General features: G+C 42.4%; 1 protein-coding gene across 7 annotated transcripts in view; it reads left to right on the forward strand.

Moving 5' to 3' along the window:
* Positions 1–2,614: 2,614 nt before the first annotated feature.
* Positions 2,615–16,353, forward strand: part of LOC106608929 (CD99 molecule-like 2) — a 29,027-nt gene continuing 15,288 nt past the window's right edge. The window contains exons 1-6 of one of the 7 annotated variants that reach the window (XM_014207162.3): positions 2,615–2,966; positions 7,046–7,114; positions 7,539–7,583; positions 11,252–11,371; positions 12,507–12,605; positions 15,869–15,949. In XM_014207162.3, coding sequence (XP_014062637.1) covers positions 2,909–2,966; positions 7,046–7,114; positions 7,539–7,583; positions 11,252–11,371; positions 12,507–12,605; positions 15,869–15,949 — 472 coding nt within the window. In that variant the 5' untranslated portion in view covers positions 2,615–2,908. The remainder of the gene's footprint in view (positions 2,967–7,045; positions 7,115–7,538; positions 7,584–11,251; positions 11,372–12,506; positions 12,606–15,868; positions 15,950–16,353) is intronic. The other 6 variants (XM_014207160.3, XM_014207163.3, XM_014207166.3 and 3 more) reach the window with 6 other exon arrangements.

Consider the following 16,353-nt stretch of genomic DNA (forward strand, 5'->3'; position numbering starts at 1 on the left):
ACTTCTACATCATGCAGCTGCTGTAGTCAGTAGCTGTAAAGTAATTAAACTTCTACATCATGCAGCTGCTGTAGTCAGTAGCTGTAAAGTAATTAAACTTCTACATCATGCAGCTGCTGTAGTCAGTAGCTGTAAAGTAATTAAACTTCTACATCATGCAGCAGCTGTAGTCTGTAGCTGTAAAGTAATTACACTTCTACATCATGCAGCTGCTGTAGTCTGTAAAGTAATTAAACTTCTACATCATGCAGCAGCTGTAGTCTGTAGCTGTAAAGTAATTACACTTCTACATCATGCAGCTGCTGTAGTCTGTAGCTGTAAAGTAATTACACTTCTACATCATGCAGCAGCTGTAGTCTGTAGCTGTAAAGTAATTACACTTCTACATCATGCAGCTGCTGTAGTCAGTAGCTGTAAAGTAATTAAACTTCTACATCATGCAGCTGCTGTAGTCTGTAGCTGTAAAGTAATTAAACTTCTACATCATGCACCTGCTATAGTCTGTAGCTGTAAAGTAATTAAACTTCTACATCATGCAGCTGCTGTAGTCTGTAGCTGTAAAGTAATTAAACTTCCATATCATGCAGCAGCTGTAGTCTGTAGCTGTAAAGTAATTAAACTTCTACATCATGCAGCTGCTGTATTCTGTAGCTGTAAAGTAATTAAACTTCTACATCATGCAGCTGCTGTATTCTGTAGCTGTAAAGTAATTAAACTTCTTCATCATGCAGCTGCTGTAGTCTGTAGCTGTAAAGTAATTACACTTCTACATCATGCAGCAGCTGTAGTCTGTAGCTGTAAAGTAATTACACTTCTACATCATGCAGCAGCTGTAGTCTGTAGCTGTAAAGTAATTACACTTCTACATCATGCAGCAGCTGTAGTCTGTAGCTGTAAAGTAATTAAACTTCTACATCATGCAGCAGCTGTAGTCTGTAGCTGTAAAGTAATTAAACTTCTACATCATGCAGCTGCTGTAGTCTGTAGCTGTAAAGTAATTACACTTCTACATCATGCACCTGCTATAGTCTGTAGCTGTAAAGTAATTAAACTTCTACATCATGCAGCTGCTGTAGTCTGTAGCTGTAAAGTAATTAAACTTCTACATCATGCAGCAGCTGTAGTCTGTAGCTGTAAAGTAATTAAACTTCCATATCATGCAGCAGCTGTAGTCTGTAGCTGTAAAGTAATTACACTTCTACATCATGCAGCAGCTGTAGTCTGTAGCTGTAAAGTAATTACACTTCTACATCATGCAGCAGCTGTAGTCTGTAGCTGTAAAGTAATTACACTTCTACATCATGCAGCAGCTGTAGTCTGTAGAGTAATTACACTTCTACATCATGCAGCAGCTGTAGTCTGTAGCTGTAGAGTAATTAAACTTCTACATCATGCAGCAGCTGTAGTCTGTAGAGTAATTACACTTCTACATCATGCAGCAGCTGTAGACTATAGAGTAATTAAACTTCTACATCATGCAGCAGCTGTAGTCTGTAGAGTAATTAAACTTCTACATCATGCAGCTGCTGTAGTCTGTAGCTGTAGAGTAATTAAACTTCTACATCATGCAGCAGCTGTAGTCTGTAGCTGTAGAGTAATTAAACTTCTACATCATGCAGCAGCTGTAGTCTGTAGCTGTAGAGTAATTAAACTTCTACATCATGCAGCAGCTGTAGTCTGTAGCTGTAGATTAATTAAACTTCTACATCATGCAGCAGCTGTACTCTGTAGAGTAATTACACTTCTGCATCCTGCAGCAGCTGTAGTCTGTAGAGTAATGACACTTCTACATCATGCAGCAGCTGTAGTCTGTAGAGTCATTACACTTCTACATCCTGCAGCAGCTGTAGTCTGTAGAGTAATTACACTTCTATGTCATTCAGCAGCTGTAGTCTGTAGAGTAATTACACTTCTAAGTCATTCAGCAGCTGTAGTCGAGCTGTAGGGCAATTCAACTTCTACATCATGCAGTGTCTATTACACACCATTTAAAACCAAGCTAGAGGCCATTCCTGAATATGCAATATGTCACTATCATCGGCTTTTTTTCGCCATTGGAAAGGGTAATTGAATTTATATCACCACCAATGTGTCTGCATGCCTGCCTGTCTGTCTGTCTGCCTGCCTCTGTAATAGCTGTAGGCTAATGAAAGTTCAACATAAAAAATTATTCTCTATTAGCCTACACAACCTCACTAAAAACCTAGCCTACAGGCCATTCCAGAATGTGCAATATGGAACAATCTTAGGCCTTTTTCGACATTGAAACAGGAAATAAGGTACGGGATTTAAATCACCACTGTGTCTGTGTGCTGTGTGTCTGTCTGTCTGTCTGTCTGCTGTCTGCCTGCATTGGTGTGTGTGTGTGCGTCTGTCTGCCTCTGTAATAGCTGTAGGCGAATGAAAGTTCAACATGATGCATAGTCTATTACACACCCTCACTAAAAAACAAGCTTACACGCGATTCCTGAATATGTAATATGGCACAATCACAGGCATTTACACCATTGGAATAGAAAATGACGGGATTTAAATCACCACTGTGTCTGTCTGTCTGCATCTGTAATAACCGAAAGGAACCGCCCTACGCCGCCGTTGTAACGTATGATTCCACCACGCTGTAGCTTGTGCTGCTGCGCCTACCAACCACCCCGTTTCTCCACCAACGCACAGCGCCATATTCGCACTGCAGACTTTTGGTTCAGTTGCAGCAAACTGTTTGCCACTGTCGCACGGGTGCCGCCAAATAAATCTTTTTTTGGAGATCAAACTAGCAAAAAACTGTTACATTGTAGCAACCAGACTCACGGATAAAAAGATACGTCGATTTATGGTTTTAGTGTAAAGTTATTGTATCACTCTCTTCAGAACCAGTGTCGATACAACACCGGGCGGACGAATTTCAAACATGGGCACATTTTCGGCATGGTCGAGCTTTCTGGTGGTCTCGCTGCTAGCTGTGAAAGGTAAGCGTTTCGCCCAACCCCTCTCTCTCTCTTCTTTGTTGCGGTTCACGCTATTGCATAGTTCATCCGTTTTTTGTTGCCTCGGTCTGTTGTTTGTAACCAGTAGGCCCTATTTCTTTATTCTAAAGAGAATAACGGTACACGGGCAGCAGCAACTAAGCCGCTGCATAGTTCATTAGTCTACAATCGAGGCTGGGTTGTTACATAGTTACGCGTTGCGGTCTAACATATGTTTTAGCCTAACTACCCAGTCATGCCTGTATGTAGCCTGCTACGTTAGTCTGGTTTGGACTTAGAGCCATATTGACCAGCCAGTCTGGCTGCGAACTGATGTTCCGTGTGTTTGATTCCAGAAACCAAATGAACCGCGTTCTAAATCACGCTTTTGCCGATGTGAATATTGTAATGAATCGAACAAGAGGGAGCTTTATGTGAAGATGTGGGGTGAAAAAACGTTCCCCGAGATGCTGATTTCGTTGCAGTCTAGTCACATAGCAGTCCGTATGATCAATAGAAATCATCTTATAGGCAAGACAATAAGAACTTATATTCAGGATTGATATAGGTGTTATTCTGGGGTAATATGGATGGATTTTTTTAAAGGGTAAAATTGTCTTTGTTGATCACAAATGATGGATGAATTAAATAAAGAGATATGCAAATGGAATATTGATGATGATGGTCTGAAAATATGTGATAGTCTTAGTTAACATTTTTGGTGGATCACGTAGGCAGTCGGGATACACTCATAAGACGGCATGGTTTTTGATTGAATGGTTAGATTGTGAGCTAAGGAGCTACGGTCTCGTTCAGTGAGTGGGGTGTCTTTCTTTCTCTTCCAAGGGTCGCTCTTTCGTTCTCTCCATCATGGCAGGTGCAGGTTCAAACCTCGAGGGTGCCAGTTTCCTCCCTCCCTTCACACACACACACACACACACACACACACACACACACACTGAGCGTGTCATTGTGAGACAATGAGACCTGTCAAGTCCTATTCTGTTATTCTGTTCTATTCAGATTATTACTGCATTAATGATCTGAATGTTCTATCCCAAATGGTACCCTATGCTATGCAGGGAATAGGGTGCCATTTGGGACAAACCCCCTGCATGTTTAAAGTTCAGTCTGCCAGCTCTGCCACCCTTCACAGATTAGTGCGTACTTGGCCAATTTTAGCTAGAGGGGTTTGGATTTTGGGATGAGGGGATGAAGGAGAGGGGAGAGAGGGAGGAAAGGAGGGGGGCATAACCTTAGCTGCAGTCTTTTCTTCGGGAGAGGGAGATGATGTGTGTGTGTGTGCGCGCGCGTGTGTGTGCGCGCGTGTGCGTGCGCGCGTGTGTGTGTGTGTGACAGAGAGAAAAAGAGAGCTGTTTGGGTTGTGTGTGCGTGTCTGTGGAGGGGGAGAGGAAGGGTGTGTGCAGTGGATCTGTGGAGACGGAGAGGGGTGTATGTGCATGAGCACACATGCGTGTGCGTCAACTTTTTTGGGGGGGGTTGTGTTACACCCTGCCACAGCCTTAATGAAGAGTAATACGATCAACCCCCTAGACCGGCGGTGAGACAGAGCCATGTGGTGGTCGTCAATGAACACAGGAATCGATTATTTATTCACTTTGATACACACCAGCTGGGGATCCAAACAGGTCTCTATAGACAACCGTTCATATTGTGAATTCAGTGTTGACCTGAGAAATGATAGCTAATTAACTGCTATGGTATAGAGAGGACTGTTGATGTCTAGGATGTAGAAAGTAGCTAGTTGTTAAGAGCAAGATCCATGTGGGGGGGGGGGGGGGGGGGGATGGCTTTAAATTGTAATCTTCGTCAAATAGCAGCGGAGGTCAAACGATTGCGTTCGCTGGACAAAGCCTTCATCGGCGTTTGAAGAACCGTCTACGCACGATCGCATCGCATGAGCAAGAGCGATGTCATGTGGTTGTTTCTGAGGTCGTCACCAAGCTCGTATGGAATCCGCACACACAGAACTCCTACGATAATCTGCAGAATTTCAAAATGCTGTTTTCCTCTAAAATACCCTTACACCCTGGGTGGGAGATAGCCTTGCATCGCTATAAGTAATATAAATAATGATAACGTAGCAATAGTAATATAGAGATTAATATTATAAAGACTAAAAGCTATGTTCTAGCATGGTATTTGGGGCGGCAGGGTAGCTTAATGGTTAGAGCGTTGGGCCAGTAACCGAAACATTGCAAGTTCAAATCCCCAAACTGACAAGGTAAAAATCTGTCGTTCTGCCCCTGAACAAGGCCGTCATTGGAAATAAGAATTTGTTCTTAACTGACTTGCCCAGTTAAATAAAGGTAAAATAGCCGTAGCTAAGAATTGGCAATAATGGAAGTCATATTTTAAGTTAGGGCTTCAGTCACAAGTTAGGGCTGCAGTCACATAGACAGTGGTCTTCTTAGCCTTGAATCTATTTTTAGTGTTACTGGCCAGTGTCACCCACAAGTTGCCTGCCAGATCCCAGAAGGGACAGGGAGAGGGCAGCAGTGGCTGTGTGTGTGTGTGTGTGTGTGTGTGTGTGTGCATGCATGTGTGTAACTAGGCAAGTGTGGCTACTCTGTGTTCTTGGTGCTAAGCATCTTTCTAATTTCGGAAGGGGAGGGAGAGAGGGTGCGACTTGCAACGAGAGAGGGTGGAGCACATACAGTATAGACCTCGAACTTAATCGAGCGGCTGACAAATTACACAAGACTTTAGTTCTGGGTTGACCAACATTATTCTTGGTCTAAAGGTTGAGCCTTCAGTACTTGGCTAGTAGGGTTAGCTGAGTCTGTGTTTCTACTTCCTCTCTCAGACCAGTGTGTGTGTGTGTGTGTGTGTGTGTGTGTGTGTGTGTGTGTGTGTGTGTGTGTGTGTGTGTGTGTGTGTGTGTGTGTGTGTGTGTGTGTGTGTGTGTGTGTGTGTGTGCTAGGATAGTTCCCTTCTCAGACCAGCATAGAATGCTGCTCTCTGACCCTTACAGATATTATTAGAAACAGGATGCTACCTTACGCTAACATGCCACCCTAATGAATTTCACTAATAAACACACAGGAAATGCAGTAGTTTCATAACGATCATTACGTAAATTGCACTGTAAATGTTTAGAAGGGTAGTAGGTGCCTGTAGACACAGATCTAGGATGATGTTATTATTCCCTGAAGCCTAACCCAGCACCGTTAGGGTGCACAATTATGAATGGACCTTAGATCAGTAGAGGGACAGCTTCCTCCTACTTCCACTTAGCCCTGCTAGAGATAACCTTTGACCCGTCTGATGATAATGAGACACACAAGATTGTATCTGCACTGATTGAAAACGTCCCAAATTATTTTGTTGGAGGGCAAAACCCCTTATGGGCTTTTTGAGATCTTTCATGATCACTCATTGTAGCAAGAAAAACTTGAAAAAGAGATGTGTGTGTGTGTGTGTCACTACATGGACACAATAGCTATTCTGTCCCATGTGCGGGAGGAACGCATTGGAGTCTGTCATGGGTTGTGTCGCAAATTACACCCTTATTACCTTTAAAATGTCCTACTTTTGACCAGAGCCAGTCATCTCAGTTGATATCTAGATCTGACAGAACGCAATGCATTCTTCACTACACTGCAAAGAAAGATGGGTCGGCTGCAGACCTGGGTTCAAATGCTATTTGAAATAATTTCAAATACTTTATCTGAACTATTGAACTCACCTGTTAAAACCCTGCCTCGTCTGTCACTCCAGGCAGGCTAGAGCAAACGCTCAATGTATTTGAGAGATTTCAAATACTATTTGAACCCAGGTCTGGTTGGTAGCGTTCCTGCACTCAGAACTAATGTGTTGTGCACATGTTATATACTACCACACCATTATTATGGCTGTAGTTTGGAAAGATTGTAGCACATTGTTGTAGATATAGTAGCAGAATCACTGATGTGGGACTTGGGGTAGCAAAATATTTGATTCAGATTCAGATTGTTTAATGGTCACATGTACAGGGTGACTAGAGCAAAGTTCCTGTCCTTTTCTCTGCAACGGATTGTGTAAAAACCCTCCACGCTTCTCCCTCCCTTCCTGTATTGCAGTCCTGTCCCAGGATTTTGGTGACTTCGACCTGTCTGATGCCTTGGATGATGGCGATGTCACTAAAGCACGTAAGTACAAAAAGACAATATCAAATCAAATCCAAAAAATGATTTGATTTGAGAAAGACAATATGACTGTAAAATATACAGTATTCATATGCTTTAGACCTACTGCTGTCTATTTCTGGCAAAACCTGGATTCATGCTTTAGGTCTATGGAATCATACATTTATTACGACGAAGTCATGAACAATGCATTCAGTTGACAATGTTTTTCTAACAGGGTTTGGGTCCATTCCATTTCAATTCAGTCAATTCAGGAAGTAAACTGAAATTCCAATTGTTTCTCATACAGAAGCATTGAGGATAACTGCATTTGAAATGTCAGTTTACTTCCTGAATTGACTGAATTATTTATTCTAACCCTGATTCCAGTATTTTGAGGACAAAGCTGTACATTCTGTGTAACATCGTTCTCTTCTCTTTTCCTCAGCAGCAGCAGCCACACCGAAACCCAAACCGGTTCCATCGGGAGCAGGTAAACGATCCCAGATTCACCTAGATATGGACTTTCTCTGTTATTGATTATATCTGCCTGTACCGTAGATACTGGGCTTACTAGTAAGCACAATGCTCCTAATGTATTACCATTTGTTAAATTGGCAGGCATTTAAGCCGGTATTGACCACTTGAAAGACAACTAATAAAGATGTAGTGTATTTTCTGCTAATGATTATATAAGGTTCTAATATTAGAATAAGCAGCATCTACTTCCAATTCTCCCTATATCAGCCTAATGCAGATACTGTGTGTGACAAGCTGTCTGATACCATGTCATCTAAAAGGCATAAAAGAGGAACTGAGAAATAGTCCTAAAAGTACTTTTTTTTAAAAAAACGGCTGATTTCCACTTCAACTCCACTATAGATGTCGCGCGCGTTGCTCTGCCCTCAGCGCCGCGTCAATGTGACATTCTACCTGCAACACGGAGCGCTGTTTTTTTTCTCTCATTATTTCAATTCACAATATAGAATGAACACATCGACAACTGATCCTCGGCGATTCTTGAGCTCGGACGCTGCCATCTTACGTGATGCAACACGAGCAGCACAGCGGCTTTTATTGAGTTCAAAGGAAGAATTCCCTTGATGGCTGATGGCAATGGCGGACGCCCGGTGGCTGTAGTGTCGCAAGGTCGTTACAAAGTAAACGCACATGACTGCCGGCTAAAACAAATGGCTCTCCCACAGTCAGGAAACACCTTTTCAAGAAAACACAAGCCCTGGTAACACATTGCAGGCACCTGTGCCAATGAGCAGCGCAATACAACAGAAAATGTTGGCAGCGATAGAAAGCAAAGGTTATGGATTAAATTAATGAATTTATACAGAGCATAAATAACATTGCATGATGTCAATCACTACTTTGAATTCCATATGTTTAAAAAGAGTAATATAGGACTTAGTGAACGGCTCTCCTTCACATTTCCTCCCCCTTGTCCAGTTTCACAAAGCTTGAATCAGTGAGACGGGAAGAGAAACAGCCACCCGTGTAGTTGCCATTGAGTTCACCTTAATTGAATTACTGTCCAACCTTCACCTTGCTATTGTGCATACTGAATGAATGAAATACACCTAAACCGGTGCTCTCTCCAGGCAGTAGCAGTAAACATTTACCCCAACCAAACAAGGGGTGTTCCCTGCTGCTCCTATACCAGGCTCCGCTGCTCTCCTCAGGGCTGAGCAACAGTCTACTCCTGCCCATCCTGGACTCTCCTCCAACGGAACACTTGCACCACTGTGGTTAGTTGACCTCCTCTGCTGCTGGTCTGCGTCCTCAGGACTGTATCTGCTCGAGGCCACTTATCACTGGCTGTTAATTCAGTCCATCCTGGAACCTCAGTCTTCTAAAAACCTTTTAAAACCATAGGTCACCCCAAAGGATAGGGGCTAATCCCAGTTCTGACACCAAATGTGATAGGCTGGCCGATACCTTCTCATCTAAAAGGCATAAAAGAGGAACTGAGAAATAAATAGCTATAAAATGACTTCATTTATTTTAAAAACTGCAGAATTACAAAGGAAACTTATTCTTCTTCTATGAGGTTTTACGGCGGTTGGCATCCAATATATGTTGCATTACCACCACCAACTAGACTTGGGTAAACACATTATAATTTGCTCCACAAAATAAAGACATTTAAAAAAGGCGAAAGGGAAAATGGGGAAAAAATAAACAAATCTCGTACCATCCCTGCAGTACAGTTGATAACCATTGCTTTGAATGCTAAGAAGCCAATCTTACCTGAAGCATATGTCACTCGTTGGCCTATCCCTCTTTGCTGCCACAGATCCACTACTCACACGGATCCTCTCAGGATCTTTCCCCCTTGACCCCTCTTCCTCTACTTTCTTCACTGTCTCAGCATATGACACCCCCTGGACTACTCCCTTGCACTGGCACTTCTGATCCCCAGCACCTTGGCCACCTTTACAATTAACACATACCGCTTCTTAGTAATCACAATAATCTATGGTTTAAACATGCCAGTAAGTACTTTGAATCCATATATTTAAAAATACTTTTACCCTCTACTGTAGCTACAGTGCCTTCAGAAAGTATTCATACCCCTTGACTTATTCCATATTTTGTTGTGTTACAGCCTGAATTCAAAATGGATTAAATATATATTTTTCTCACCCATCTACACACAATACCCCATAATGACAGAGTGAAAACATGTTTTTAGAAATATTAGCAAATTTATTGAAAATGAAATACAGAAATATCTAATTTACTTAGGTATTCACAACCTTGAGTCAATACATGTTAGAATCACCTTTGGCAGCGATTACAGCTGTGAGTCTTTCTGGGTAAGTCTCTTAACGGCTTTGCACACCTGGATTGTACAATATTTGCACATTTTGATAAAAAAATGTGCAAAGTTTTTCTAGTCGATTTAGGTCAAAACTGTAACTAGGCCACTCAGGAACATTAAATGTCATTTTGGTAAGCAACTCCAGTGTAGATTTGACCTTGTGTTTTAGGTTATTGTCCTGCTGAAAGGTAAATTTGTCTCCCAGCGTATTCAGGACATAAAGTTAAGTTCTTTGCCACATTTTTTACAATTTTACTTTAGTGTCTTATTGCAAACAGGATGCACGTTTTTGAATATTTTTATTCTGTACACGCTTCATTCTTTTCACTCTGTCCTTTAGGTTAGTATTGTGGAGTAACTACAATGCTGTTGATCCATCCTCAGTTTTCTTCTATCACAGCCTTTAAACTCCGTAACTGTTTTAAAGTCACTATTGTCCTCATGGTGAAATCCCTGAGTGGTTTCCTTGCTCTCCGGCAACTGAGTTGGAAGGACACCTGTATCTTTGTAGTGACTGGATGTATTGCTTCACCATCCAAAGTGTAATTAATAACTTCACCATGCTTTTTAATTTATTTGTTCCTATCTACCAATAGGTGCCCTTTGCGAGTCATTGGAAAACCTCCCTGGCCTTTGTGATTGAATCTGTGTTTTACATTCACAGATAATTGTTTGTGTGGGGTACTGAGATGAGGTAGTCATTCAAAAATAAATTTAAACACTATTATTGCACACAGAGTCCATGCAACTTATTATGTGACTTGTTAAGCAGACTTTTACTCCTGAACGTATTTAGGCTTGCCATCACAATATCTAAAAACATCATTCCACTTTGACATTATGGGGTATTGTGGGCCTGTCAGTGACAAAAAAAAACAAACTCAATTGAATCCATTTTATAACGCAACAAAATGTGAAAAAAGTTAAGGGGTGTGAATACGTACTTTTTCTTCTCCTTTTTTTTCTCTCCCAGTACTAATCAGGCCCGACCCTGAACAGGCGTGTTCAGGGTGGTATGGCCACAAGCGTATTTTGTTTATCCCGTTTTCTCCCTGAAGTTGGTCCCTTGGCTCATCTCTGTGTGAATACTTTCTGAAGGCACTGTATGTTCTAAAGGGCTACTTACCACATGCATGAAAATAATTCCTAGTGCAAATTTAGACAAATGACAAAGACCTATAGGTGTGCGGGCACAAAGCAGGCAAATAATCTCTTAAGCAGGTAGGCAATAATAAGTATGTCATATACGGCCTTTGTCTTGACGTGTATGCAATCTAGCCATGGTTTGACTGTACTGACTTCGGCCATTTTGATGTTGTGTTCTTCAGACCTGGACCTGTCAGACTTCTTTGGAGAGGGTGACAAGATTACTACCACCAAAGCTCCTTCTAAGGTTCCTCCTAAAGTCCCAGCAACCAAGGCCCCGCTCAAACCCAAACCCAAACCAGGTGAGACATGAGGGAAGAATCTACCATAACCATACAGGCTTTCTAATCAGACCCTTTACACTTAACAGGTGAATGGAGAAATCCCTGCAACGGCCTGCTTACTAAACCCGCATGCATTAAGTCTCTCGTTTAGGAGAGGCTTTTACCCTAAGTGACTCACAAGTAGCCTATGTAGAAGACAGGTGGTGTACTTAGCAAATGTAATGGCCGCAGTAGAGTCGTGTAGACGAGTGTAGAGTCAGCCAATACTGCTTGTCAATAGATATTGATTATAAGCAAAATGCAGTCTCGGGTTTGAGTCAGCTGGAACAGTTGACGGGTAAACTATTGACAACAAAGTCTAGACAATGCTTCAGATGGATCACTACACTCAAACCGTTTTGATAAACACTGCTATAAGACAGCACGGTATCTCTCTTGTGAAAAAGGCTGTCCCTTATTGGTTAGTCATAGTCTTGGCCTTGCACCTCTTGTTTATGTGGTGCAGAGGAGGCTGGTGGGCTGAGCTATCGGAGGACGGGCTCGATGTAAAGGCTGGAATATAATAGATGGAACAGAGTCAGATACGTTGTTTTTGTGTGTTTGATGTTTGGCACCGTTCCATTGATTCCATTCCAGCCATTACAATGAGCCCGTCCTCCTATAACTCCTCCCACCAGCCTCCTCTGATGTTGTGGTATTAACGTGTATGTACATTTGTAGTCACCATACTATTCTCAGATCATCTCTAGCTAAATCCTCTACAACTCACAAGCACCTCTACTATAGTACTGTATGTGATTCCATTAACCCTACTAGCTATCCCTAGAGTGATCACAGCACTAACAGATCTGTACAGAACTTGTCCTAACACCACTTAAACGAAGGGCTAGATTCAATCCGGAGCGTGGAAGAGCCGCGTTATAGCGTGATTTACATTTAAAGGGGATTTCCGATTGAGCCGGCATATGCAGCGTTTACTTTGAATGCAGTCCCTGCGAACGCAGAAACATTGCCTTTAAATTCCAATAACGCTATAGCCGAATCTTCCACGCTCTGGTTTGAATCTAGTCCTAAGCCTAGCATTACGCCTTATTAAACCAGACTGAACGCTAACTAGGCTATACTAATTCCTGAGCACTCACTACACTAACAGATGACACCCAGGCTGATTTTGACTTTGGGCCCGGCCTCCGCCCGGGCCTGCTCCCCCGCGCCACCAAGGGCCCCCGTAACCCACCTAGGCCCCAGCCCGGTTGGTACCGCTACCACTTAACGAACAGATGTGGGTTCAAATACTATTTGAAATGCTTCAAAACGTAAATACTTTTAGCGTTTACTCTAGCCCGCAGAAGTGCCAGATGGGCGGGAGCTTGCAGTCTTTGGACTGTTCTATTGGTCCATTAAGCTAGGCAAGCTCAAACAAGCACAGATAAAGTATTTCAAATGATTTTGAATAGGGTTTGTACCCAGGTCTGTTAACGAACCATTCCCATTCCGTAATTAGAACCACCATCCCACCCTCCCGTCCGTTTTCACATCTGCGTGTGTGTCCTAAATGGCACCCTGTTCCCTATACTGCACACCCTGTTCCCTATACTAAATGGCACCGTGTTCTGCACTACTTTTGACCAGGCCCATATGTGGGGAACAGGGTGTCATTTCAGATGCAGCCTATGTATCAGTGTCAATATTCAGTGAGGGAAAAAAGTATTTGATCCCCTGCTGATTTTGTACGTTTGCCCACTGATAAAGAAATGATCAGTCTATAATTTTAATGGTAGGTTTATTTGAACAGTGAGAGACAGAATAACAACAACAAAAATCCAGAAAAACGCATGTCAAAAATGTAAAAATTGATTTGCATTTTAATGAGGGAAATAAGTATTTGACCCCTCTGCAAAACATGACTTAGTACTTGGTGGTAAAACCCTTGTTGGCAATCACAGAGGTCAGACGTTTCTTGTAGTTGGCCACCAGGTTTGCACACATCTCAGGAGGGATTTTGTCCCACTCCTCTTTGCAGATCTTCTCCAAGTCATTAAGGTTTTGAGGCTGACGTTTGGCAACTCGAACCTTCGGCTCCCTCCACAGATTTTCTATGGGATTAAGGTCTGGAGACTGGCTAGGCCACTCCAGGACCTTAATGTGCTTCTTCTTGAGCCACTCCTTTGTTGCTTTGGCCGTGTGTTTTGGGTCATTGTCATGCTGGAATACCCATCAACGACCCATTTTCAATGCCCTGGCTGAGGGAAGGAGGTTCTCAACCAAGATTTGACGGTACATGGCCCTGTCCATTGTCCCTTTCATGCGGTGAAGTTGTCCTGTCCCCTTAGCAGAAAAACACCCCCAAAGCATAATGTTTCCACCTCCATGTTTGACGGTGGGGATGGTGTTCTTGGGGTCATAGGCAGCATTCCTCCTCCTCCAAACACGGCGAGTTGAGTTGATGCCAAAGAGCTCCATTTGGTCTCATCTGACCACAACACTTTCACCCAGTTGTCCTCTGAATCATTCAGATGTTCATTGGCAAACTTCAGACGGGCATGTATATGTGCTTTCTTGAGCAGGGGGACCTTGCGTGCGCTGCAGGATTTCAGTCCTTCATATAGTAGTTTGTTACCAATTGTTTTCTTGGTGACTCTGGTCCCAGCTGCCTTGAGATCATTGACAAGAATATCCCGTGTAGTTCTGGGCTGATTCCTCACCATTCTCATGATTATTGCAACTCCACGAGGTGAGATCTTGCATGCAGCCCCAGGCCGAGGGAGATTGACAGTTCTTTTGTGTTTCTTCCATTTGCGAATAATCGCACCAACTGTTGTCACCTTCTCACCAAGCTGCTTGGCGATGGTCTTGTAGCCCATTCCAGCCTTGTGGAGGTCTACTATCTTGTCCCTGACATCCTTGGAGAGCTCTTTGGTCTTGGCCATGGTGGAGAGTTTGGAATCTGATTGATTGATTGCTTCTGTGGACAGGTGTCTTTTATACAGGTAACAAACTGAGATTAGGAGCACTCCCTTTAAGAGTGTGCTCCTAATCTCAGCTCGTTACCTGTATAAAAGACACCTGGGAGCCAGAAATCTTTCTGATTGAGAGGGGGTCAAATACTTATTTCCCTCATTAAAATGCAAATCAATTATAACATTTTTGACATGCGTTTTTCAGGATTTTTTTGTTGTTATTCTGTCTCTCACTGTTCAAATAAACCTACCATTAAAATTATAGACTGATCATTTCTTTGTCAGTGGGCAAACGTACAAAATCAGCAGGGGATCAAATACTTTTTTCCCTCACTGTACATGTATATTCCCATTGTCTTACATCATCATCCCGTCTGCACTGTTGGTTCGAAAGACTAGCGCTGCTTATGGGTGACGTATGCCTCTTGTTGGAAGACAATGCCTATGTCCCGTCAGTCTAAAACAGAGGTGTAGATATACAGAGTTTGGCAAACTCAGTTTTAGATTTTAGAATTTATATAGGCACCATTTTGACACCATTCTAATTAGAATGCGTATTAGAACGTTAATGGCATAGAATGTTTGGAAACAACATGGAGGCTAGTTTGCCAAAATCTCTATACAATATCAATGGCTCTGGTCTAAACTAGCTTCCTTGTTCCTGGTCTCTGCTTTGCCTCATGAACACTGGTCTGATTAGACTGGACAGATGACAACTCCTAATGGTTATAATGGGGGAGAGGAGATGAGGAAAGGAAGCGAGTGAAGATTATTGGAACACACTCCATGTCTATATTCACACACATTATAGTGGTATCTTGTCTGCATCAATTACATCTTGTTCTCCTATAGCACACCATTGTAGACACACTGTAGACACACACACCATGTTGTTTTCATGTTGTTGTTGTTTGTCTGTTGTCTGTTGTCACACATGTTGTTGTGTGTGTAAATATTGTGTTTTGAGTCAGTATCTTCGTTTCACTGTTGGGCTTTTGAGCCATAGAACACTGTCACATTCTGGAATGCAACCAAGTGACCAAACAACAATTTGACCTTTGAATGACCTTTGGACCTATTTAGTACGTATTCAATCCCAAAATGTTTCGTTGTCCTCATTTGTGGTCATTGTAAGTTTGTCTATTTGATGTATACAACAGCTTGTTGTATATTGCTCTATTTCTAGAATGATTGGTATATTGTGACATAATTGTAGCCTAAGTGCATGTTTGGCTTGACAATGACAGCAATGGAATTGGCAAGAGCACAAACAGATCTTGGACCAGGCTAACAGAAGTCACTACTGCAGTGGTTTCCTCTCGGTTGAGGTGTGCTAGACGCATCGTAGCAGTGGTTTGTTCAGGCTCACCTTTGACACATTTTCCCCACATTTCCTGGTTTTCCAGAAATCCCAGTTGGAAGATTCCCAGAATAAGGAGAGAATAAGCACGAAATCCAGAATCCTCCAATGAGGATTTCTGGGAAAACTTGGGTATTTTGGGAAAGTTACTGTCATTTTGCAACTCTACCTTTGACCCCTGACCTTTCCCTGCAGCAGGTGATGAGTTTGACCTGAGTGACGCTCTGGACCCCAAAAACGACATTGGAGGGAAGGACAAGAACAAGGGACAAGCAGGTTACCTATTATTTTATTATTTGTCTATTTAAGTGTTTTGTATTTTTTTGTTAATTTATTTGTATATGACATACTTATAGTGGGGGTTTGCAATACATATGGTACAGGGCACAAGAATGAATCAGTTGGACGGGCATTTGATTTCCAGAGGGGGGGCGCGCTTTTTCACAGAACCTCCTATGTGTGAACGAACTTGGCATGAACACATCCAGTCATGATGTTTTCATCTGATTGTCAAACAAATCACTTAAAAAAGTAATTTATTTTCGCACATTCTTCCCGAAATAAGTCAAGCATCCGAACAGCGCATTCGCCAACTTTCCTTCAATTCGCTAGTGGCTGAAACTATCTCACCGGAGAAAGCATTCGATCGAGCGAAACAGCGCCCCTCGGTCTCACTATAT

Source organism: Salmo salar, chromosome 07 (assembly GCF_965601325.2).
Source record: "Salmo salar chromosome 07, fSalSal1, whole genome shotgun sequence".
NCBI lineage: Eukaryota > Metazoa > Chordata > Actinopteri > Salmoniformes > Salmonidae > Salmo > Salmo salar.